The sequence below is a fragment of the Camelus dromedarius genome, chromosome 21, assembly GCF_036321535.1.
Source record: "Camelus dromedarius isolate mCamDro1 chromosome 21, mCamDro1.pat, whole genome shotgun sequence".
Taxonomy (NCBI): Eukaryota; Metazoa; Chordata; class Mammalia; order Artiodactyla; family Camelidae; genus Camelus; species Camelus dromedarius.
This window is the reverse complement of record NC_087456.1, coordinates 16,762,964-16,786,147: the sequence shown is the minus strand read 5'-3', so window position 1 is coordinate 16,786,147 and position 23,184 is coordinate 16,762,964. Positions and strand designations below refer to the sequence as shown.

Below are 23,184 nucleotides of genomic sequence, written 5' to 3'. Positions count from 1 at the left end.
ATTTCTAACTCTTACAAGATCTCTTTCTAGGCATTTAAAGTGATCCAAACATAATACATAATGGCTGCCCTGAGGGGATTCATGGTCTTGTCTGGGCCTTCATTTTTCCAAATACTATTCATGTATTTATTTAACATCTATTTATTAATTTTTTTCTCTGTGCCAGCTCTGTGCTAGGTGCTACACAACAGAGTTCAAGATACACCTGGGCCGCTCAAGGGCATTATAGTTAATTATAACAAAGGGTAATAAATAGTATGGTGGGGAAAGTGCAGCTATGAGAGTAGAGAAAAGGCCCTTAACCCAAATAGAGGGTTATAGAGTGAGGTAGGGAATGACTTCTCAGGAGAAGTGAAATCTAAGTGGAGACCGAAAGAATGAGTGGGAGTCAGCCAAGTAAGGGTGACTGAATCAGGAGGCAGAGACGTCTAAGTAGAAGAAACACATGATAAAGGTTAAAAACAACCACTAAAAAGAAGCAGAAATCTGATTAAAGAAACAATAATAATAATGTACAGACACGTGAAGTAGCTGTTATGTACCATTCACTCATTGCTCTATTTAATCTCCTCTGATGTGGAAGGAGGTAGATACTTTATTATCTTATTTTACAGGTATGGAAACTGAGGCACAGAGAAGTTAAGTGGCTCACCTAAGGTAACACAGCTAGTGAGTGCTGCAGTTGGTGTCAAGATTCAGATGGATCCAATCTGGGTCCAGAACATGGGCTGCTTAATAAAGTAGAAGTGTGGGTGAATAGCACATGGTTGAAGATTGAGACCATGATTAAGAGTAGCACCAAGATGTGAGGTTTTGTTATATGCTTTTCTCTTGTAGCATTAACAGCCTGGATTCTATGCAGAGGAAGAAAACCACTGGAATTAAGCAGGGTGGGATTCAGCCACATGGATGAAACAGAAAGCAATGAGTTGAAGTATTAGTTGGATTGATGGACAGTTAACAGCTGAGCTGGATGGGATGGAAGGAAGACAGAGAGGGCTGATGAACGGGGAATGTAGGAGGTCCCTGTGAAGAACAGACGTAGCAGAAGCAACTGAATGGGAGCGCTAGGAAGCTAGGAGGTGCTGAATCAGGGAGTCCTAGGTCTGACACTGTTATCCTAGATGGGGCAGTTCTGTGGAATGATCAGGTGCAGGTCCAGGATGTGGTCATGGGACTTGGAGGCTGAAGTATAGCAGAGGTGGAAGGGATTGAGAGCAGAATTCAAGGAACTGAAGGGCTAGGGAATTGGATGGGTCAACAAAAACTTTTGATAGTCACTCAAGGTGATGGTTAGGCTGGAGTATAGAAAAAAGATTATGTGTAAGTACTGAAGTCTTCAATATTGGGAGGAAGTGACCTAGAGGTGGGTTGATGACAATAGTGAGGAGGACAGAGGTGGTATAAGGAGATAAGTTAAGTCTCAAAGGGTTAACATGTAAAAATGGAAACTTACAGGGCTGAAAGTTGCAGTGCAGAATAAGTGCTACCATGGCAACCACCAATCTTCAGATACTTGAGCCATAGGAGAAGGCTGCAAGGCAGCTGCTGTCCTCAGGTTTAAGCTAAGGCCAGGAGTCTGGGGGGAGATGCAATAAATAAAGCGAAAACACTGACATTTAGCACACCAAAACATAGATCCAGAGGGCTCTGTGGAAGAGGTTGGAATGGAAGGTAGCAAAGAGAAGTTCAGCTGGGAGAGAGGAATCACAGAGCTGGCCGAGGGGACACCTGGGAGGGGATGCTTAACTAGAGGAGCTCTGAGCTGTGAGGCTGATGGGTCCTCAGCAGCCCCCGGTGGATGTGGGGGGTAAGGAGAGAGGGCCTTGCACCCGGGCGGTGTTTAGGGGACCTGTGAGTACAGGTGTGCAGGCACAGGAGGACCTGAGTCCTCTTCTACTATTCACTCCACACGAGTTTTGCTTCCTTTGCTCCAAGGCACCTTAGCATCTAAGCACTTGGATATTCCTTTTCTTAATAATCTGATGGTTTAGGGCTTGTGTCTCCTTTTGTCATGGATACTGCAGTCACCTAACTTTTTTCATATTATTCAATCTCTGCAGACTGTAGTGGTTAGTTTAAAAATGTAGTCAGCCCTCATTTAAACCATTAAGTGTGTGGAAGGTTTTAATTTTGCAAAGCAATTCACATATTTAATATCCTGAAAGGCCAACCAAGAAATCCTAAATCACAGATATATGTATATGCATAATTTTTAGAAGTATATATATTATTTGTGTGTATATATGATAAACATATATCATATATACATAGAACTTTCACATACATTTATAAAAGCAAAGGAATGGTAAACACAAGATTCAGGGCAATGTCATGGATTGGGGAGAAGCACAGAGGTTGTTATAAGTCACTGCAATGTATCAATTCCCAGTTGAGTGATGAGTTCAAAAGTACTGCTGCTTCTTATTATTAATAAATATACATATGGATAAACAAAAATGTCTTCTCCAAGACCAGTGGTAATAGGGAGTCCTGAAACAAAGATTATGGTCATTCCAATTCTGTGTACCCAAGGTTTGAATAAAACTAAAAGAAAAAAACTTTGGTAGGTATTATATAAATTTAGCTGAAGGATCAGTAACATCAGTACTTTTCAGACTCGCTCTAAATTTATTTCCCCTTCTCACTTTCTGTAAAACATGCTTAATCAGGAATAACTGTCAGTGCTTTCTTTAGCTGTTGCACAGGCAAAAAGGCTAGCAAGACAATAAAGATAAAAATGGAAAGGAAAATGAGTGTACATCATTCTGAGCCCACCACAAACCCTCTGTTAAGGCACAGCTGGTTCCTGTGCATCGATGGGGAAGGAGGGTGGTGAGAGGAGAGAAGAAACTGGACAGGGTTAAACTCCCGGGAGCAAGCAGTGGTTTTCCTGACAGTTCTTATAGTTAAGCCTGGACAGAACTAAAACAGTTCTATTAAGGACGTGGACAATGATGAAAAATCTCTGTATCTGTTCTGAAGCACCCAAAGTCCACAATAGCAAACTGTTTTGATCATAAAATAATATGTAAGTTAAATGTTTTATTAACGACTTACCTAGCCTGTCTATGGTTAAGCAGCGCTCTGAGGAGTTTCCTTGGTTACATAATTGTGGATTTACCCAATTTATTGTTCTTCCGTCTCTCCACCTCTTTTCTTATTTCCTTCTTTAAATGTCATGTGCTTTGGCCCCGCCCTGGCCTACTACACTGATGCCTAACTTACCAGTTTAAAGGATAATTTGAAATTGTTTTTTAAAAAATGTTGAGCTGTGCTTCTCAGGCATTCAGCAGGTGTGATTTTATGTAATAGGATTCACTAAGTTTCTGCTGATTCCCACATGATCTCTCCATCAATGATCATTCAAGTGTCCAATGATCATGAGAAAACTGTACTTTTTAATTTGTAAGTGCTAACCTTAACAGGAAGAGGCATCATGATTATAAAAATGTCATATATTTTCTGCCTTTTTATTGTAATGCACTTGAAATTAATCTGATAATGTAATGTTAAACATGTGTCAACTATTTTTGGCTTAATGAAGCACATAAAACTCTCCCTAAGAAACACAGAGTTTGTTTCTGAGTCTGTCACCAAATAGATGTTTAAAAAGCCAGTTAATACCTCCTACTCATGGATCTGTAGCTTGGTCTCTGAAGAATTTAATCTTTGAACATAGCAATGTAATGAGAGGAACTGGATGGTTAACTGCACTTACTCTGAAATAAGCAAATGAAAATCTCTTCATACTTTGTCACTGTTACATATGCCAGGATTGCATCTCTTATGCCAAATGTTGTTTTACTATTTAAACCTTACTCTGAACTCTCTGACTTGTACCATCTGAGTATGGGCTCTAAGGCCAAGCAATGGTCTTGACTGTCCCTCTTTTCATGATAAGATGAATGCCCCAAACACTTCCAAGTGGGGGCTCTGAGGAAAGCTTGTGCATGAATTTTTCTCTAGCCTAGATCCTTCCCCAGAATGCCATCTCTGACTACTGAACCTCTCTTCCTGAGAGTCTTAAGAGAATCTTCATCTCAACATACCTTGAACTTATTCCCATCCCTCAATCTTCAAATCTTCTCCTCCTCCTGTATTCCTTCTGTTAGTGAATGGTAACCTGCCCACTACCTCACCCAACCAGGACGCCTCGGAGAATATTCACAGCTCCTCTCCACCAACCGATACACATTTAATTAGGCAACAAGTCCTACTGATTGCTCCTTTTGAATCTCTCTCGAAATAGATCTCAAGCCCATGGATGATGCCTTTTCTGTACTAAAATCCTTTATTGCCTCCTCAGAAGTCTCTAGGAAAAAGTTCCAAATTATCAACATGACATAAAAGATTCTTATATGTGACCCACGCCTCTCTCTCCAGCTCCTTTTTGGCTATTCCCACGGACTATCTGCAAGAAGTATATTCAGGTTGCTGTATATTTCCTGAATCTGCCATGCACTTTTATAATTAAGTGCCTTTGAATCTAACGTTCCCTTTGTGTGGACTATTTTTTCCTGCTTTAGCCTTCATTTAAGACCCATGTCCTCAGTGTAATTTCTCTTAGTATCTCTCCTCCTCCATGAGGCTTGTCTTTTTGTCTTTAATTCCATGGACGTACATAGGTATATATGTATTTTAACATCTCTCACAATTAACTGAATGATTGATTTACATTTCTGTCTGATTTTCCCACCAGGCTGAGAGTGCCCAGAAAATGATGTGTGTATGGCTTGTACTTTATCAATCTTGCTATTTCTGGTACAGACCTGACACTTTGTAAAAACTCAACAGTTTTTAATAAAAAATTAGAAAATGCAGATAAACATAAAGAAAAACATAATCTCCCACAATCTTACTACCAGGGGGAACCAGTGTTAGCATTTTCTATGTATATAAAAACACATATTTATTTTAAAAATGGTAGCAGGTGTATATTTTATTTTATAATTTCCTTTAAAATGAATAGTATACTATGAATATATGTCAGAGTCATAAAATATTTTAGATCAAAATACTTAACAATTTCATTACATTTCATTACGTGCGATGCTCTTATATTTGTATATTTGACTTATTTTAATTTTTAGGATTATAAACAATTGCATGGTGCCCACGCAATGCTTTTGATACAATCACAGTAATGAAATGGTCCATCAAAGCACAGGTCTTCATGACAGGGACCAAACCCCCAAAACTTCTGAGAGCCACACCTTCTTTCTGTCTTCCCCATTGGTTCCTGGGCCTTAGAACCGGGGAGGAACGGAGTAAAGATAACAGAGTAATGATAAAGGATGTAGAAGAGAGTCTGAAATGAGCTGGGGAGAGGATTTTGATTACCTAGAACATTGGAGGAGTTTTCTGTATCGTCTTTGGTTTTGTTTTTGGAATAGCTGAGACGTACATGAAAGAGATGGAGAGTGAGTGAGATTTTTAGAAGGCTCTGTTACAGGTTTTGAATATACTTCAGATTTGGTGTTTTTGAGAGACCCCATTAAAGATTCTAATGCTTTCAATTTCCCTCAGGCTGAAGGATAATCGTTCCTCTAAATGCAGTGCCTTTCTGAGGCTGACTTCAAGATAGAGAGCTATTGCTGCTTTTTGCAGTTCTCCCATATTTTTAAGACTATCAGCATACATTTTTTTCAAATTGTCTTCTGGAAAAAAGGACCAATTTAGATTACCATCAACAATGGAGGAGTGCTCCCCCAGTGTTCACAGCAGCACTATATACAACAGCCAAGATGTGGAAACAACCTAAATGCCCATCAACAGATGACTGGATAGAGAAGCTGTGGTATGTTTATACAATGGAATACTACTCAGCCATAAAAAAGAAGAAAATAATGCCATTTGTAGCAACATAGATGGACATGGAAATTGTCATTCTAAGTGAAGTAAGCCAGAAAGAGAAAGAAAAAATACCATATGATATCACTTATATGTCGAATCTAAAAAAAAAGGAAAAAAGGACAAACTTATTTACAAAACAGAAAGACTCACAGACATAGAAAACAAACCTATGACATTGTAAAATTATTATAAATCAATAAAAAATGTTAAAAAAAAAAAGAAAACAAACCTATGGTTACTGGGGGGAGGGGGTGGGAAGGGATAAATTAGGAGTTCGATATTTGCAGATACTAACTAATATATAAAAAATAGATAAACAACAAGTTTATACTGTATAGCACAGGAAAGTATATTCAATACCTTATAGTAACTTAATGGTGAAAGAGAATATGAAAACAAATATATGTATGTTCCTAAGTGACTGAAGCATTGTGCTGTATACCAGAAACTGACACAACACTGTAAACTGACTATACTTCAATAAAAATATATATATAAAACAGTGCAGGAGTGCTCTTTTCTATTTGAGTGGACAGACAGATGAATGGGTGGATGGATAGATGTGTATGCACAGACGGACAGGGTACTTTGGAATCAATGAAAAGGAAAGAAAAACACGTTCTTGGCAGGCAGTTAACAAAACTTTGAGCTGTCTAAAGTCATTGGTTCCCTTCCAGATACTGCTCATCAGGCAGCAAAATAGGTAAACTCTGAGCTATGAATTCTCTTCTTATGTTGGTGAGAACAGGATTTATGAGGCACCTTAGAAGTCCATCAGGGTAGCAGAAAAAAATCTCAAAATGCTAGGCCTGTTAGAGAAATATAGGCACATGAGTGAGATGGCTGAAAGAAAACTTGTTTGGTGAGAGGAAATGGAGCACAAGCAAAACTACAAAAGAGACTGAGAAAAATTAATAGAGTGAGATGAAAACTTGTTCCCCAGCCATTGAGCAGATTCAGGATGACATCCGTAGCCACAAAGAAATCTACTCCACTTCTGTTTGTAAAAGGTGCTAGATATCGGGGCAGTAATAAAGTTTTTTCATATATAGGCTTAATGCTCGGGGAGTAGAAAGCAAAAATGGAGTGAATAGAGTTTTGTTTACTTTAATATTAATAAAATAATAATAATAAAGGTAATTAAGTGATTACATGTTTCGTCTCCTCAATATTTGCATAAAATAAAAAGTTTACACTTGAACAGAATTATTTTCTTTCCAATCTTCTTCCTTGTGTATTTTTTTTTCACCTTTCCCATTCTCTTCCTCCCCGTGGACTGACCCTAGTCCCTTACTCTGTCTAATCCCGTAAAGGCTCTCCCTGGGCCCCAGGGGGAGAAACTGCAACAGAGCGGAGAACCTTTACTGAGAAGTCTAAAGAATACAGTGAACTTATTTTTTTTCTGTGATGCCTTCCCTTCAAGACCCTAGATCTCTGGCTCTTTCAGTCTCTGCAGCCACAACAGCACCCTTCTCCAGTCTCATTCTTCCTGCCTTTCTGTCTGCTCCAAAAATGTGGCCAGCTCATTATTACTTCAGGGTCCCTCTTCTCAGGGGCAGTTGTCTCTTCGCCCAAACTGTTCTTTCTGTACCTTCACGTGGCTGCTTCCTGCTCATTACTCAGGTCTGTGGTTACAGATCTCCTCTCGGAAAGGCTATCCCTGACCACATTCCAAAGGGACACCTGCTGGGACACTCTACAGCACTAGGGCTTGTCTTTCATAGGGCTTAGGTCTCACCGACTAACTTATTATTACTTTTCTTTCCCATGGTCTTTCTCCTCGCTGAATGCCCACGATCATATCCTCAGTACCTAAAACAATGTTGGCACATAGCAGGCACTCAATAATATTTTGTCCAATACATGAATTCTCATTTTATGCAAAATTTTGATTGGAAACAATTGGACTGAAGCCTGGTATGGAGAAATGACAACATATGTCACATGCATTGGCCAACATGGCACATGGTATCATCCCTTAGCATCTTGAAATTTAGAACCAGAAGTGTTAGAACTGTCATCATACTTTGGGGAAAACACAAGAAGGAAGGCAAAACAAAAGTCAGAATTAGCACAAACTATGTAACTCTATGTGTGGTATAAAAAAAAAAGTCATCTATACACAGCCTAGAACAGTGTCTGGTGCATATTAGGCCCTCGATACATTTTTGTTGAGTAAACGAATGAATGAATACCTATGAACTAAAAGCCTGCAAATGATTAGACCAAAGGCAAAAACGAAATGATTAAACTTTAACTAATGGGGATATGTTGACTTCAAAATAGGAGTTCTGCAGGAGAGACAAAAATACAGTTTAGTTGAGGCAGCCCCACATTAAGCAGAACTAACTTTTGTATAATAGCAGTGGAAGCAGAGGAGAGACCCCCCTCCTCTATCTTGTTAGATGTGGAGCCACCTCAGCCTGTTCATTTCACCAGCTCAAGGACAGGGGAACACCTCACTCACCACCTTAAGCCCAGCTCCACCAGACCAGCCATGTAAGGTGACTAAACAGGTATTCCTCCCAATTACTCAAATAACCAGCGAACACCCAACATGGTTAATTTCATGTTTCTTGACAAAAGGAACCATTTATTCTTGTTAGACAGTATAAACTTGAGTTATTAACCAAAGCAGGGCAATTTTTTTTTATTGAAATGACTGTTTACACGAATATCTGTTTTTAAAACAGCCAGTTTGGTGATTAATCAAATTCAATTTGCTTTATTGTCTATTTTAAAAAAATGTTATACCAAAAAAAAAAAAAGGTGTGGGGGGGAAACAGACACCTCTGTATTTAATGGAAATAAAATAGCTTTTCGAGCAAATAGCAAAATAAACTAATACTACATTTTTAAAAGGTGTATTTAAATGTCAGAAAAGTTTCAAAAGAAAATTAACAATACTTACAACCGATGAATAATAATAAAGATAAGTGAAATACGTGAGGGAGATTATGAGGAGGTACAAACTTCCCTAACAAAATAAATGAGGCACGGGATAAAATGTACAGCATGGGGAATTTAGTCAACAATAATGTGATATCTTTGGTGACGAAGGTGGTCAAAAGGCTCAAACTTCTAGTTATAAATAAGCACTAGGGGTGTAATATACAACATGATTAATATAATCAGCACCGCTATATGTTACATATGAAAGTTGTTAAGAGAGTAAATCCTAAGAGTTCTCAATACAAGAAAAAAGTTTTTTTAAAATTTTGTAGCTATATGAGATGAGGACATTCACTAAACTTCCACTGTGGTAATCATCTCATAATGTATGTTAAGTCAAACCATTATGTTGTATGCTTTAAACTTATACATTTTGTATGTCAATTCTCAATAAAACTGGTAGAAAAAAAATAAAAGCAGTTAATCTCAGAGAAACAAACAAACAAAATAAGAGTAATGATAGTTAATATAATACCACTAACAGGAATAATAAATACAAACAGATTCTTACCAAGCCACCACCAATGACAGCTACATTTTTCCTTTGAATGTCAGATGAATCCATCACTTCTGAAGTGTTTTTCATTAATTGTTTCAGCTCTTGTCACGGAGAAAACTGTCTCCCACACACTGATTTCCCCAGTCTTTTTTCTGCCCAAAGCACTGCATGTGCGCAGTGTTTGAGCAGGGCTAATTTCCTTGAACTTACAAGATAGCATTTAACCCATTATTAGCCCAAGGACAATCAGTTCAGCTCTAGGAAAAAAGGGAATTCACTGCAATTACCAAATTTTGAAAAATCCAGCCAAGTGAAGACACTCACTATCTTATGTGTAAGACAGAATTTTTAAAGCTTAAGGTTTTTCTTCTTCCTTTTCTATACCATGTATTCTTACTTTCATTTTCATCCATAACTAACTATGAATGAAACTTTGCTCATCTGATGTCCCAGAACATTTAACACTTCTCTTAGAGCACAAGACGGCGTGGTTTCATAATTGATCTATGGAGACCGGTCAGGAATTTCACCTAAATGGTCCTCGTGCATTGCCTTTAACTAACTCAACCAGGGGAAAAAAATGTTTTCATAGTCTTAATGTTCTCCTGAGCAAGGTTTTTAATTGTATAGATAACAATACTTCCTTTTTTTAATTTTTTGCATCAAACTTCTTTGTCTTCTTTCACCCCATTTTAAACGTATATTTTTTATTTTTGAGCATATTTGTGAATTGAGGGTTTTTTAACAATGGAATATAATGTGTAAAACAAAGTAAGAACATAAATGAAAATGCTTCTTCACTTCCTAGTGAGAGTGGGAAGAATTCAGAACAGTATTTCCCTGATAAACAACTGGAATTAAATGTCATTCAATAGTGACCCCTTGTGGGTAAACATGGTTAGAGTTGCTAGAAAACTTTTTTGTAGTTAGGAAGATCTATTTGTTTGTTTGTTTGTTTGTTTAAAATAGGTAATACATTCACATGATATGAAATTCAAAAGGAACAAAAGGGCATATAGTGAATAGTCATTTTTCTTCTAACCCTGCCCCTTGGCCACCTCGTTCTTCTGCCCAAAGTTTTCTTCTACAAGCACCTCTCTCTTTCTTTCTCTGTCTCTTCTTCTTCCTCTCTCCTTCCTTCCTTCCCCTCTTCCTTTCCATAAACAGTAGCCAATTTTACACACTTTTCCACATTCAACATAAGCTCAAGAATTCTTTAATGACAGTATACAGAAAACTGTCTTTTTTTGTGGACTGTAACACAAAAAAACTGAAGTATGTCAAACACAAGTGTAGAGTACAATAACTTATTGTAAAGCAAGAACCCATGTATTCATCACTCAGGCTCAGAAAAAGAACACTGCCAGAACCCCAGAAGTCTACACGTGTCCCTCACTACACACCACCACCTAATAAATTAATTCACACTGGGTTTTTTTTTCTTGGCAACTTGCTTCTTTTTCTCAATATTACACTTCTTAATTAAGATCCATCTGTGGTACTGCATGGAGTTTTAGTTCATTTGTTTTCATTTATCCATCCTACTACTGATGGACATTTGGGTGTTTCCAATTTTTAAACATCTACATGTGAAATAATTTTCACGAATACCTACTGAAATAGGTAGGAAATCACATACAATCAAAACTGCAAGAAAGCTTATCACATAACCAGGTTTTTGAGCATTAGCTGTTTGTATTCCTTGCTTGGCATCTGCAATAAATGCTGCACTTACCCTCACCACAACCGAGTGTCAGTGGACTAGCTTTACTGTACACAGACAAATGGACCCAAGCTCGGTTCAGTGACAGATTTAGTTATGTGAGTCCATCTGGGCCAGATATCCAAGATGGCTCAGTCAAATGACTGAGAATTGATGCTGGGTGTCAGCTGGGAGCTCAGCTACAGCTGTTGACTGTGGCCCCTCCGGCATAAATGTCTCAGGGCAGTCAAACTTTTCACACGGTGGCTGGCTTACCACAGAGCAAACATCTCCAGAGGATCACGAGGAAGGAGCATAGCCTTTTCTGATCTACCTTCAGTAGTCGCTTTTCTCACATCCTATTGGTTATCAGGGAGTCATAAGTCCAGCCTAAATTTAAGGAGAAGATACTATTTAAACTCACCTGTGACAAAGTCACACTGCAGACAAGCAGATGGGATGGGAGATACTGTCGTGACTCTCTTCGGAAAATACATTTTCCACACTCATTTATTCATTTTTTAGAAATTATTTTTAATCACTCTGCAGTGCCAGGCTCTATTTCCTGAAAAATATTAATAATGATGCAGAAAATGAATCTCACACCATGCCCGCAACATAGTAAAGATTGTGGGCTAATAGGATGCATTTGGGCATCAATTTTTCTCTTCTATGAATAGGAATAATCATAGGACCTACCTCATAGGGTTGTTTTGACTGTTAAAAGAATAAATACACATAAAGTGCTTAGAAAATTTTCTGGATCATAACATGTATCAATAGGTGACTGTTAAAAGGGATTAAAATAGTCCATTTATAAAAAGTCTATCAGTTAACATTTTAAGTTAAATTGTATGGTAGAAACAGAAGATTAAACTCAAAATAAAAATGAAACAGAATTATATAAAATAAAATGAGAAACACATCAGGCAAATAGTAACCAATATACAACTGGCATAGAAATCAATATTTAAGAGAGTTTAAAATAACAAGTAACAGAAATAAAGTGATATTACTCAGTGAAGAGAGCCAACCTATGAAGAAATCATTGGAGCACTGTGTGTAATAGCAAAAAGTACCCTTCATTAAGAAACTGTATAAATAAAATGTTTTATATTCATTCAATGAAATACTGTTAAGTTAAAAAGATTATTAAGAAAATGTGATTAAGAAAATGTGCTAAATTCATGTGATGGAATACTACAAATTAAAAAAAGCATGACTAGATGTTAAAAACGGAATTCAGTTTAAAACAGTAAAACTTTAAGGTAAAATTTTAAAACCATTGTTTGCATAGCAATACTCAAACCAAAAAATTCACTGGTGAATATTATATTAAAAAATGATAGTATCTGGGAATATGGGGAAGAAAATGTCACTTCATTATTAGTAATTTGTTATTTCTTTTATTTTAAAAGGGTATGAAGCAAATACATCAAAATGTTAGTTAGCATTTTCTAGAAAATGATAGTAATTGTTAGTAAATGCTTGTTTCTCTAGTTTTCTGTCAAACCATTGACAACACTAACAATATTATCTTCACACTAAACTTTAGTTGTGTTGCCTTTTGACTTATGTTGTTTGTCTTTTGAAGGTGGAATGCATAAACATATGGGATGGATGGTTCATTGTTTTCTAAAACTGTTGCATTATATAAAGAAATCTTGGTTTATTTGACGGGGGAGATACTAAAATATAAAGAGGTGGGGGGTTCTGGAATGTTCTAATCCAACTATTATGCTCTCATTTAAATTTTCAAATTTTAAATATATGAGTCAAATTCATAAGCCACAAAATAACATAAAATGTGTTACCTACAGGTTTGACAGAGACTAACTCTAATGAGCTTGGCTTTGCAGGTCCTGGACTTTTGACTTCTGGATATCATCCAGTGGGTTTCTCTCTTGATTAACTGTCATCTGGTTCCAAGCAATTCAAAGAAGAGAGAAGGAAAGATAAAATTGTGGTTTCGGTTTGATTTTATATCCGTTCCTGCTTTTCTGTCATCATCTATTAAAACAATATGACTTTAGTTTTAAAATATATGTTATCAATGCAAAAAAGGCTTGGAAAACCTAAATGCAAAAGAAAAATTCCGAAATCACCTGTAACTATGGATATCTTCTGCACTATATTTAAAGAGTTCTTAAAGTACCTATTAAGAGAAAGGAAACTTCACAGTCCTCAAAATGACGTTAAAATAACTGAATAATTATCAGTGTTTTTTTTTAATGGATATTTATGATTTCATTCTCTATGCTTTGTTTTCCAAAGTTTCTATACTCTGGAAGGGATGAAAAAAGAGCCAATAGAAAGAACATGTAATGAGTGAGTACATGATAGATAAATGAATAAATAAAGTCTCTCTAGTCTACAGGCCACCATCTAAATAGTAACGTACTCATCAGCGAATACCTAGCTCTCCGTTAGCTACGGTAACACTGATTGAGGGGCACCACGAACCCTCTGCCCCATCATTCCCGTCCCACCAATTTCCCAGGAATCCCAGGGCTCCACGCTGAGGAAGTTAAGCCCGCCCCTCAACGCTTCACTGGCCATTGGCTAATGGTCCTGCTGCATCAGCCCATTCTGAGGCTGTTGATTGGATTTGAGTGAGGCCTATGGGCGGGACAGCCAGAGCGGAGGCGTGGCCAGAGAGCCCGGAAGTTCTACCCGGACCTCGGAGCCATGGACCGCGCGCTCCGACTCTTCGCGCGTTCGCGTTTTCTCTCGCGGGTTCCAGCCGCCGCCCCCGGCCCTGGCCCGGGTCCCCGTGGTGCGGCTGTCCTCCCGCTCTGGACTTCGAACGCCGCTCGAATGGTGAGCTCGTGCCGCTCGACCGCCCTGGCCGCGCCGCGGTGACCTTCAGGCCTCCCGCCTGCCGGCCCTGGCGTCCTGGGTACTGGGCTGCGTGTGCGAACTGCGCTGTGCGGCCGGGGCGCCTCCTCCGCCCGGCGGGCGCTCAGGCAGGCGGCAGCTCTGGGCGAGAGTCCTGCCGGGCCTGCCGGGTCCCTCCCCGGACGCTCCGCGGCGGCCGGCTCCAGCTGCGCTCGCTGCTGCGCCCCTGCCCGCGGCGGCTGCCCCCGGGACGGTGCTGGGGTGGACGGTGTGAGGAGCGGACAGCGCCACGATGGGACAGTGTCCATAGGGGGCCGCTCCGCCTCTGCTGCTGGGGGGCTGAGCTGGCTGCTGGGTCACCGTGGTGCGAGGAACTGCGCTTAGGACTCCAGGCGGAGTTGAAGGTTCTTGTGAACCTAAGGGAGTTTGCTTTTTATGAATTTGGCTATTCAGTTGCTTAAGCTGGTTTTCTCCACTCAACTTTTGTAAAACCCTGAAATGTGAAACATGGGCAGAGTGTCCTGAAGTCCGTTGCAGGAAATTGCGTGGGACCTAGCTACAGCTGCAGCCGCGCTGTTTATTCTGTAAGATTTCAAAGGAACTTAAAGGTCCAGTATCAGGTTTTGACACCCTGACTTACCTGAGCCCTTTTGCTCTTTAGAGTGTCACTGTCCGTAATTTGGACTTGAACAAGCATTGAATACATATGCTCACCTGTGTATTATCAGGAAAAGTTTGGGAAATAAATGCTAGTTTAGGAAGACTTATAATAATTCACTGTTCACTGTGCTGTGTAACTTGAGCTTTCATTAAAAGAGGTGTGACTTCAGACCCTACTCTGCTGCTCAGAGTTGGGATTTGGGGCAGATTGTACTTGTCCTCAGTGCCTACAGGTAAAATGAAAATAATTACAGATATTCAGTAAGATTGCCCCTGTAAAAATACTTTTGACTGAGTCTGGGATGTGATGAGTGCTTATTAAATGATTGCTTCCATCTAAGGTATTTCAGAGGCCCAAGACATTTCTGGACTATATAAACTTAAAGGTAATTTGATGACATCACTGTACCTGAAACTACGAAATCAGGGGTGCTTTGTATTTCTGCAACTCCCTGCTCTAATTATTTTAGTGCATTTTAGGACCTTTAATAATTTATTTATTTTTCACTTATTTAGTGTTTCGTAGAAGGGAAGAGGAAACTGGAGAACTGAATCTCTCCTGTAAATGTCAAAAAATAGCCCTGTCTTGCTTTTAGTTTGTGGGGTTAGCTAACGTCAGATGAGGATAGATTTTTTTCGTTATTCTAAATACATCTTTTGCCTTCTCATCTTAGCTCCAGTATCTCTGAGTTGATTTTATTGAAAGTTTTTCTTGTTACTAGTTTTAAGAAATTCACATAACCGTAAATGTCCTGTTGCCTTTTATTTAAAAGAACACATAAACGTTCATCCAATAGGAAGATTACATTTACTGAATGCCCGCTGTATATTGAACGCTGTGAATAAAACAGTCACGGTGGGTGCAGAGTTTAGAGGCTACTGGGGGATATTAAATAAACCAAGCAATTAAATAAGCAGAGTAGTCATGCACAGCTGATTACAATGTGATACTGAAGGGAAGAAGTACAGTGAGAGTGAGAATATATAATGGAGCCCAGCTATGATACCACCTTGGCAGCATGGAGGATAAGGAAGCCCTATATTTTTAAAAATTATTTTTCTTAATTTCCTTTATTATCTTCAGGATGGCCATAAAGTCTGGAAACATAGATAATATCTTAGTCTATATTGCAATACAATATCAATAAGCCATTTATTACATATTTGTCAATATTTCAAGACTTGGTGGTCGCCCCACATTTTAAGACCAGAAAGACTTTTTCTAGGAAGAAACTGAAAACCCAAACACAATGAAGTCAAATTTTGGGTATTTATCTCGTAAGAGAGTCTTTTTGCCTGAGAAATGATAATGGATTTTCTTGAACACAGAAATATTCTTTAAACCACATTAGACTGAGAATCTGAAAGGCATTTTACATTTTCTTTAGGGGGTACCATGATCTGGTTAAGGGCACCTTACACGTACCTGGGAACATCTTTTTTGCCTGGCCTTTCTGGTTTAGACTGGCTTGCAAATTTTGAGACACCTCACCATTTCCTGAGGTTCCTGGGGTTAGTGGCTGGTGATAGTTCTTGGTATTTCTAGAGCCAAGTAACAATCATATGGCAATGAACACTGGACACTTTATTCATTCATGCTTCTCCGGGAAGGGAAGTGATTGTAAATGAACATGCATCTTCCAGGACATTGGAAAATTGGATTTTTGTGCCTGCCCCAGGCCTAGCTGGTTACATTCTTTCAAGAGTTTAATTTTTAAACTTTTCCCAGAAATTCTGCTCTCTAAATTATTGGATATGAAAGGTGGACTTCAAGTGGACTCATTAGTGGGTGGAGAAATCAATGCAGTGGGCAGTTAACCAGCATTGGTCTTTTGACAGAACAGAGTAGCATAGAGTAGAAAATATGAGGACAGGACGTAAAATCGTGTCTCAGAATTTTTGTTTTAGGCTTGTGTGAGTATACACGTGTGTTTATGCACAGTGTAAAGGCTTTTCTTTCTGTAGGTACTTGTAAAGAACGTTTGACGAGATTGTGGTCACTGGTCCTCTACCTGCGTGTCTGTGCTTGTCTGACAGACACCAGCCCTGCGTAGGCATTGCCTCCTCCAGCAGGTTTTCTCTGAGTCCTGGGGCCTTGCAGCATGCTTTACAGCATTGCTTCTGTTTCTTTTCTACAGACTTCTGTGCGACCTATGTATGTCCTGGGTTAAATAAAGGGAGAACTTTCTGGCTTTTTGGAATAGTTTGTTATTAGCTAGCGAAGCTACTACACTGTTTGTTGTTACAAATCTGGGGTGTTTATTTTTATCACTATAAGGGCAGGAAGTATATTTTTTGAAGTATTTATTGAGATTATGATTTCAGCCACCACTGACATCTGCATTTTTTTAATGGTCAATGTCAAGATCCTAGAATTTGATTGTGGCTGTTGTTTCTTGAATTGGAATTTAAATTTTTCTGAAGTTTAAACTGAAGAACATAGTTAAAACTTATTCATTTAGATCTTTCCAGATAACTTTGCAGAGTTTTATCAAAACAACCTGTTATGTAGGTGACAGAGTTACTTCTATTTTATGGTGAGAATATAATAATTTTGAACACAAAAAGTGGTGATATAAATTTAAGAAATTGAACCTGATTGCACAAATGACTGATTGAAACCAGTCTCCTTTCTTTGGAGCAAGCATTTATTTGCTGTCTTATAACAAGGTGATGGAGAGGCACAACCTAGCTTATGTGCCCATCTGTTGTCATTGATAATGGTATTGCACCAATGTATTTTAACATACAAGGATATTTTCTTGCTATTCAAAACAAAGATCATTATGCAAAGTATTTTTATTCGTGCATTTGAGATATAAAACCCCAGCTGCAAGTTGGTGTGCAGTGGTGTCAGTGTAACCACACTCTGGGGAAAAACTAGCTCCACATCTTCAGATTCTTTTATTCTTTTATTCAGGGTAGCAATTGTTGTGGACCAATCTGGAGTTACTCCCTCTGTTTTTTGGTTTATGGAAGTGATAAAAAAGTTAATCCAAATGGCTTTTAGAATCCGACAGTCCTGAATTTGAGTATTTCCACCTTGCTGCTGTTGGGGTATCTACTGAGATTATTTAATCTCTCCTAACCTCAGTGTCTCCTTCTTTAAGATGGGAGTAATAATAGTAAAATCTCCAAGGGCGATTGTGAAATTCAAATAAGGTGATACCTAAAAAGTGCTTGCTATCTGGCACAGTAAATGATTATTTTTATTGGCTTCTCCTTATTTGCTTAGGCCAGTCCTCTGCAGACTTATTTCTTACATTTTCATTGAAATATAATTGACATACAGCGGTTATAAGTACAGCATAATGATTTGACTTACATACATCATGAAAAGATTGACACAATAAGTTTAGTGAACATCCATGTTATATAGACTCAGAACTAAAGAAATAGAAAAAAATTTTTCCTGTGATGAATACTCATAGGATTTACTCTCTTAACTTTCATATGTAACATATAGCGGTGTTAATTATATTTATCATGTTGTACATTACATCCCTGGTACTTACTTATCTTGTAGCTGGGATTTTTGTATTTTGTACTTTTTGACTGTCTTCATCCAATTCCCCTTACCCTTAGCTTTCCACTCCGGTAACCACAAATCTGATCTCTTTTTCTATCAGTTTGTTTGTTTTTGACTACAACACTTTGACTACAACAATAACTACAACACTATGTTAGTTCTTGTTAAACAACATAGTGATTTTTTAAAAGTTATTCATTTTATTGAAGTATAGTTGATGTACAATATTATGTAAATTATAAGTGTACAATATAGTAGTTCACCATTTTAATACTCCATTTATAGTTATTATAAAATATTGACCATATTCCCTATATTTTAAAATATATCCTTGTAGCTTATTTTATACATAATAGTTTGTACCTCTTAATCCCCTACCCCTATCTTGCTTCTCCCACCATGCCTCTCCACTAGCTCTCTGTATCTAATTCTCTGTATCTGTGAGTTTGCTTTTTTATTGTTACATTCATTCATTTGTTGTATTTTTTAGATTCTATTTATAAGTGATATCATGCAGTATTTGTCTCTGTCTGACTCATTTCACTTAGTATTAATACCCTCCAAGTCCATCCATGTTGTTGCAAATGGCAAAATTTTATTCTTTTCCTTGTGACTGAATAGTAGTATTTCGTTTTATGTATATATGTACCACATCTTTATTCATTCATCTGTTGATGGACACTTAGGTTGCTTCCATATCTTGGCAATTGTAAATAATGCTGTTATGAACATTGAGGTGCATGTATCTTTTTGAATTAGTACTTTTGCTTTTTTTTCGGATATATACCCAGAAGTAAAATTGCTCGGTCATATGGTAGTTCTATTTTTAGATTTTTAAGACACCTACGTATTGTTTTCTGTAGTGGCTGCTTTAATTTACATTCCCACCAGCCGTGCACAAGGGTTCCCTTTTCTCCACATCCCTGTTGTGTTCTTTTTCATGATAGCCATTCTCACAGGTATGAGGTGATACCTCACTGTGGCCTTGATTTCCATATCCCTGTTGATTAGTGATGTTGAGCATCTTCATGTGCCTGTTGGCCATCTGGATGTCTTTGGAAAAATGTCTGTTCAGGTCTTCTGCCCATTTTTTAATGGGGATACAACATAGTGATTTGATATTTTTATACATTATAAAATGATAACCATAAGTCTAGTTACCATCTGTCACTATAAAAAGCTACTATAATGTTATTGACTGTATTCCCTATGCTGTACGTTACATCCCCATGACTGACTTATTTTAAAACTGAGAGTTTGTGCCTCTTAATGTGTCTCACCTATTTCATCCTCCTGTGTCTCTTCCTTTTGCGACCACTTGTTTGTTCTCTTTATCTATGAGTCTGTTTCTGTTTTATTTTATGTGTTTGTTTTGTTTTTTAGATTCCACATATATGTGAAATCAGATGGTGTTTGTCTTCCTGTCTGACTTATTTCACTTAGCATAATATTTTCTAGGTCCATTCATGTTGTTACAAATGGCAAGATTTCATTCTTTTTATAGCTATAGTTGAGTAATAGTCCATATGAGATTTTACGTGCACTCTTCAAGAGTGGAGTTTCTATTTCTCACAGCCCTCTGGCCAAAGGTAGGTCACACTGGCCTTCAAAGCCAAAATTTCTAGGGGCTCTTTTTCCCAGAAGGACCCCTGGGCTAGGAAACCTGACGTGGGGCTTGGCCCTCTTGCTACTTGGAGAGAACCTCTGCAATTGTAATTATCCTCTAGTTTGTGGGTCGCCCACCTCTGGTTTAGGTCTTGATTTTATCGTGTCTCCACTCCTCCTACCCATTTGCCATGGTTCCTTTATGTCTATAATTGTGGAAGATCTTCTCTGCTAATCTTCCGGCCTTACTCATCAGTAGTTGCTCTGTAACTTGGACATCTTGACCACTCCCCTCCTCTGGAGACTTTTAGGCATAAAAAAAAATATACCTCGTAGATTATACTCCTATATTTCTAACTACGTACAGTATATTTTTCTTTGCATGCAATCTAAAAGGATTTATAACATATAAAGGGTTTTGTAAATCTAGTCCCAGGGGACAACTACAGAATTAAATTTTTCCTTTTCAGAGGACTGTTTCCTAAAATAAAATACTTGGCTAGGTATTTTTAAATCTTTTGAATCATCTGACCATGTTTATTTTATAATTAATGCAAGATGAACACTAATTAAACTTCTGAGTATCTGAAACCTGCTTAATATAAAGTATCATATATAAATTCCAAATGTCTTATTGTTTTCTTAATTAGTATAAATTGTACTTGGCAGAATCCTAGGTTCTCCATGAAAGGGATTTTGGGTCATGGGTTCTTGTCCTGGAGAGTGGATTGGCTTCAGGCTATAAACTCCCTAAAATCTTACATAAGATCATTTATGAATTTATGGTCATTTTTCTAGAGAGAGGATCCATAGCTTTACTCATATTCTCCACAGGTTCCATCACCTTGAAAAGATTAAGAACTGGCTAGCCCAGTCCCCTTGTCTGTACATTTACTGTAATTTATAGATGAGAATAGCTGGCTTGTTGACAGTGACACAGCTGCCAAGTGATGGGCTGTCTCACTGCAAAGCCTGGACCGTTTGTATTGCTCTAAGCTTGCTCTAAGCTCTCTCTCATGCACAATATTTGTAGACCACAGTTGAGCTTTCTTTAAATATATAATAGTTACAAATTTTAAAGTATCATTCTTGGGTCACTTTCCAAAGTTCCCAATAAAACAGACATTAACCTAAGTACATTGAAGTGGTCAGAGCTTGACCAATAATAGGCATACTCCTAAATTAGAAAAGATTATTATTTTTACTTCAAAAGCTTTCTTTGTATTTATCATGTGCATAGTATATAAACTCTATAATGTATCTTTAAGATCTATATTAATAAACTTGTGTGGCAAAAATTTCTCAAGAAAAAAGCTGGAGGTGGGGGAGTAGAATGAAAATCAGAATGAAGTTTTTTGTCTTTTGGGTGCTTACTGAGGTTTATTTTCCCTTACGTGATGTTTCCCTTGTATGACGCTACTTCTCTTGATACTTGGTTTCTTTTCAAGGTTTAACAGTGTCTTGTCTTTATCTTTAGGCAAGCCAAAATTCTTTTCGGATAGAATATGATACCTTTGGTGAGCTCAAGGTCCCAAATGATAAGTATTACGGTGCCCAGACTGTGAGATCTACAATGAACTTTAAGATTGGAGGTGTGACAGAACGCATGCCAGTAAGTGGCTTTTGTGGAAATGTTGGCTTATTTTGAATGGGTCATTTTACCTTAAAAATTAGTATTTTGCAGAGTTAAATTGTAAAGTTATTAGAGAGCTGGCTTTGTGAATAATATGTTTCTTATTAAAAGGTCTGAGAACTTTCTGAAGTTTGTATACTATTACTTTGAGCTGTGATTTTGAATATTTTGGATTTTTATTTGATAGAACTAAGTGATTTATCTTTCACTCTTGCTTGGATTTTTCATATTTTTATTAGAATTTTGCAGTTTGTGAACATTTTTAATTTTGATAAAATTTTTGTTTTTACTGATTTTTAAAACTTATTTACAAGAAAAAGATTTTTCTTTAATATTATACTTTCTATTGTTTTGGCTTCAGTTTCTAGAAAAGTAAATACAAATTCATAAAAATACTGTTTGTCATGATGTCTGGCATATAATAGGTAATGTATAAGTATTCGTTGACTGCCACGTGAATAATTTAGTGATCAGAAAACATTCTACCATATTCCGTTAAATCTAAGATGGCCTCAGTCAGAACTGACATGTACTACTAAGGAAGAAAAAGACTGTCAGTTGAAGTCGTGGCATGTCATTGACTGTAAGATGCATCCTGATTTCAGAGATGTTAAACTGTGAAAAGAACTGATGAAATATATTACAGAACCTACTGGAGCCCAGTTGGAGTATGAAAAATAGTCAGTGCAGGAATGCAGGATAGGCAGGTAAGCCTGGAAGTAACCAGGCTTCATCTGGTGAGATACTGTTTAACACTTATCTTCTAAATATACTTTTATCTTATAATAATTTTAACTTTCATAAATTAGCTCATTCCTAAGGCTTCAAGACTGAAACTTGACAGATTCATACAATTTTACAAGAGGCAACAGAATCTTCTTAGAAGAATATCTCTGTTACGGCCACCCGTAGCCAGTTTAATGGTGAGGTAAACAGGATCAGACTACATGGTTGAGTGACAGAGGGCAGCAGCTGATCTTTAAATATTCTCATGTAGTTCAGCTCCTGAGATGAGAGAGATCAGTCTTAACCAGTATTGATTGGAATAAGCGTGGCTCGTGTTTTGATTTTCCTTCTTCAACTAGCAAGGTGTGTGGTTCCAGGGGTGTGTGATTGCTGCTGCTGGGCAGTTGTTTGGATCTGGACAGGTGTCTGTGAAAGATGGATACATGCATTGTCAGTTTTTTCACATTTGGCTTCATCTGGATTAATTTCCTGAACTATATTAAATATAAAGCAGACTCTATGTGCCTTGAACTAAGTAGTATGATTAAACCCAACCCTTTGTACCTGAGGTCCATAGACAAACAAAACCAAAAACGATCATGAACTGCTAACGTGAGTAAATGAAGAGTAATGAGACCCTTCTTTTGTCTCATGATCCATTTACCATTGTGTTCAGTGAAATGCTGTGCTGTGACCCTTTTTCATTTTTATGAGCCCACAAACACTGTGGGCTCAGTCACTTGATTCCAGGAGCCAGAGTTGGTTCGCATTAGTTTATGACTTTGGCTGGCAGTGGGTTAGGGTTAGGGTTAGACTACAGTGTTCCTGTAGAAATATAAATTCTCATTTGTTTTCATGTGTAAAGTTTTAAAGTTTATAATGCCATGTGCCATTTTTCTCCATTTCGTTTGGGTAAAACATAATGTTTTAATTTTAATTTCTTAAAATTCAAAATAAAAATGTTCTGTTTTTATTTCCTTTCCTGTTTGCCCCTCAGTTTATCCTCTGTGTGGCCCAGGTTCAGTGTGTCTTACTTCTTACTTTTTGTTTTCCACTTTTATTTCCCTCTGAAGACTAGAGCTTCTTTTTTATTAATTTACCACCCTCTTCCTTACCCTTCCTTTCTTCCTTCTCTTTTTTCCATTCAGATATGGTATGCTATCTAAACCACAGTCTGTATTATT

General features: G+C 37.7%; 2 protein-coding genes across 5 annotated transcripts in view; one reads left to right on the top strand and one right to left on the bottom strand.

Annotated features, from left to right (window-relative positions):
- KMO (kynurenine 3-monooxygenase) overlaps window positions 1-9,638 on the bottom strand; it is a 41,547-nt gene extending 31,909 nt beyond the window's left edge. Inside the window, exon 1 of one of the 2 annotated variants that reach the window (XM_010992076.3) lies at window positions 9,320-9,638. In XM_010992076.3, coding sequence (XP_010990378.3) covers window positions 9,320-9,394 — 75 coding nt within the window. In that variant the 5' untranslated portion in view covers window positions 9,395-9,638. The remainder of the gene's footprint in view (window positions 1-9,319) is intronic. The other variant, XM_064477212.1, reaches the window with a different exon arrangement.
- The window catches only part of FH (fumarate hydratase), a 29,931-nt gene continuing 14,993 nt past the window's right edge, over window positions 8,247-23,184 (top strand). Inside the window, exons 1-2 of one of the 3 annotated variants that reach the window (XM_064477211.1) lie at window positions 8,247-8,360; window positions 21,119-21,253. In XM_064477211.1, coding sequence (XP_064333281.1) covers window positions 8,262-8,360; window positions 21,119-21,253 — 234 coding nt within the window. In that variant the 5' untranslated portion in view covers window positions 8,247-8,261. Of the gene's footprint in view, window positions 8,373-13,661; window positions 13,830-21,118; window positions 21,254-23,184 lie in introns of those variants that run through there. The other 2 variants (XM_010992074.2, XM_010992073.2) reach the window with 2 other exon arrangements.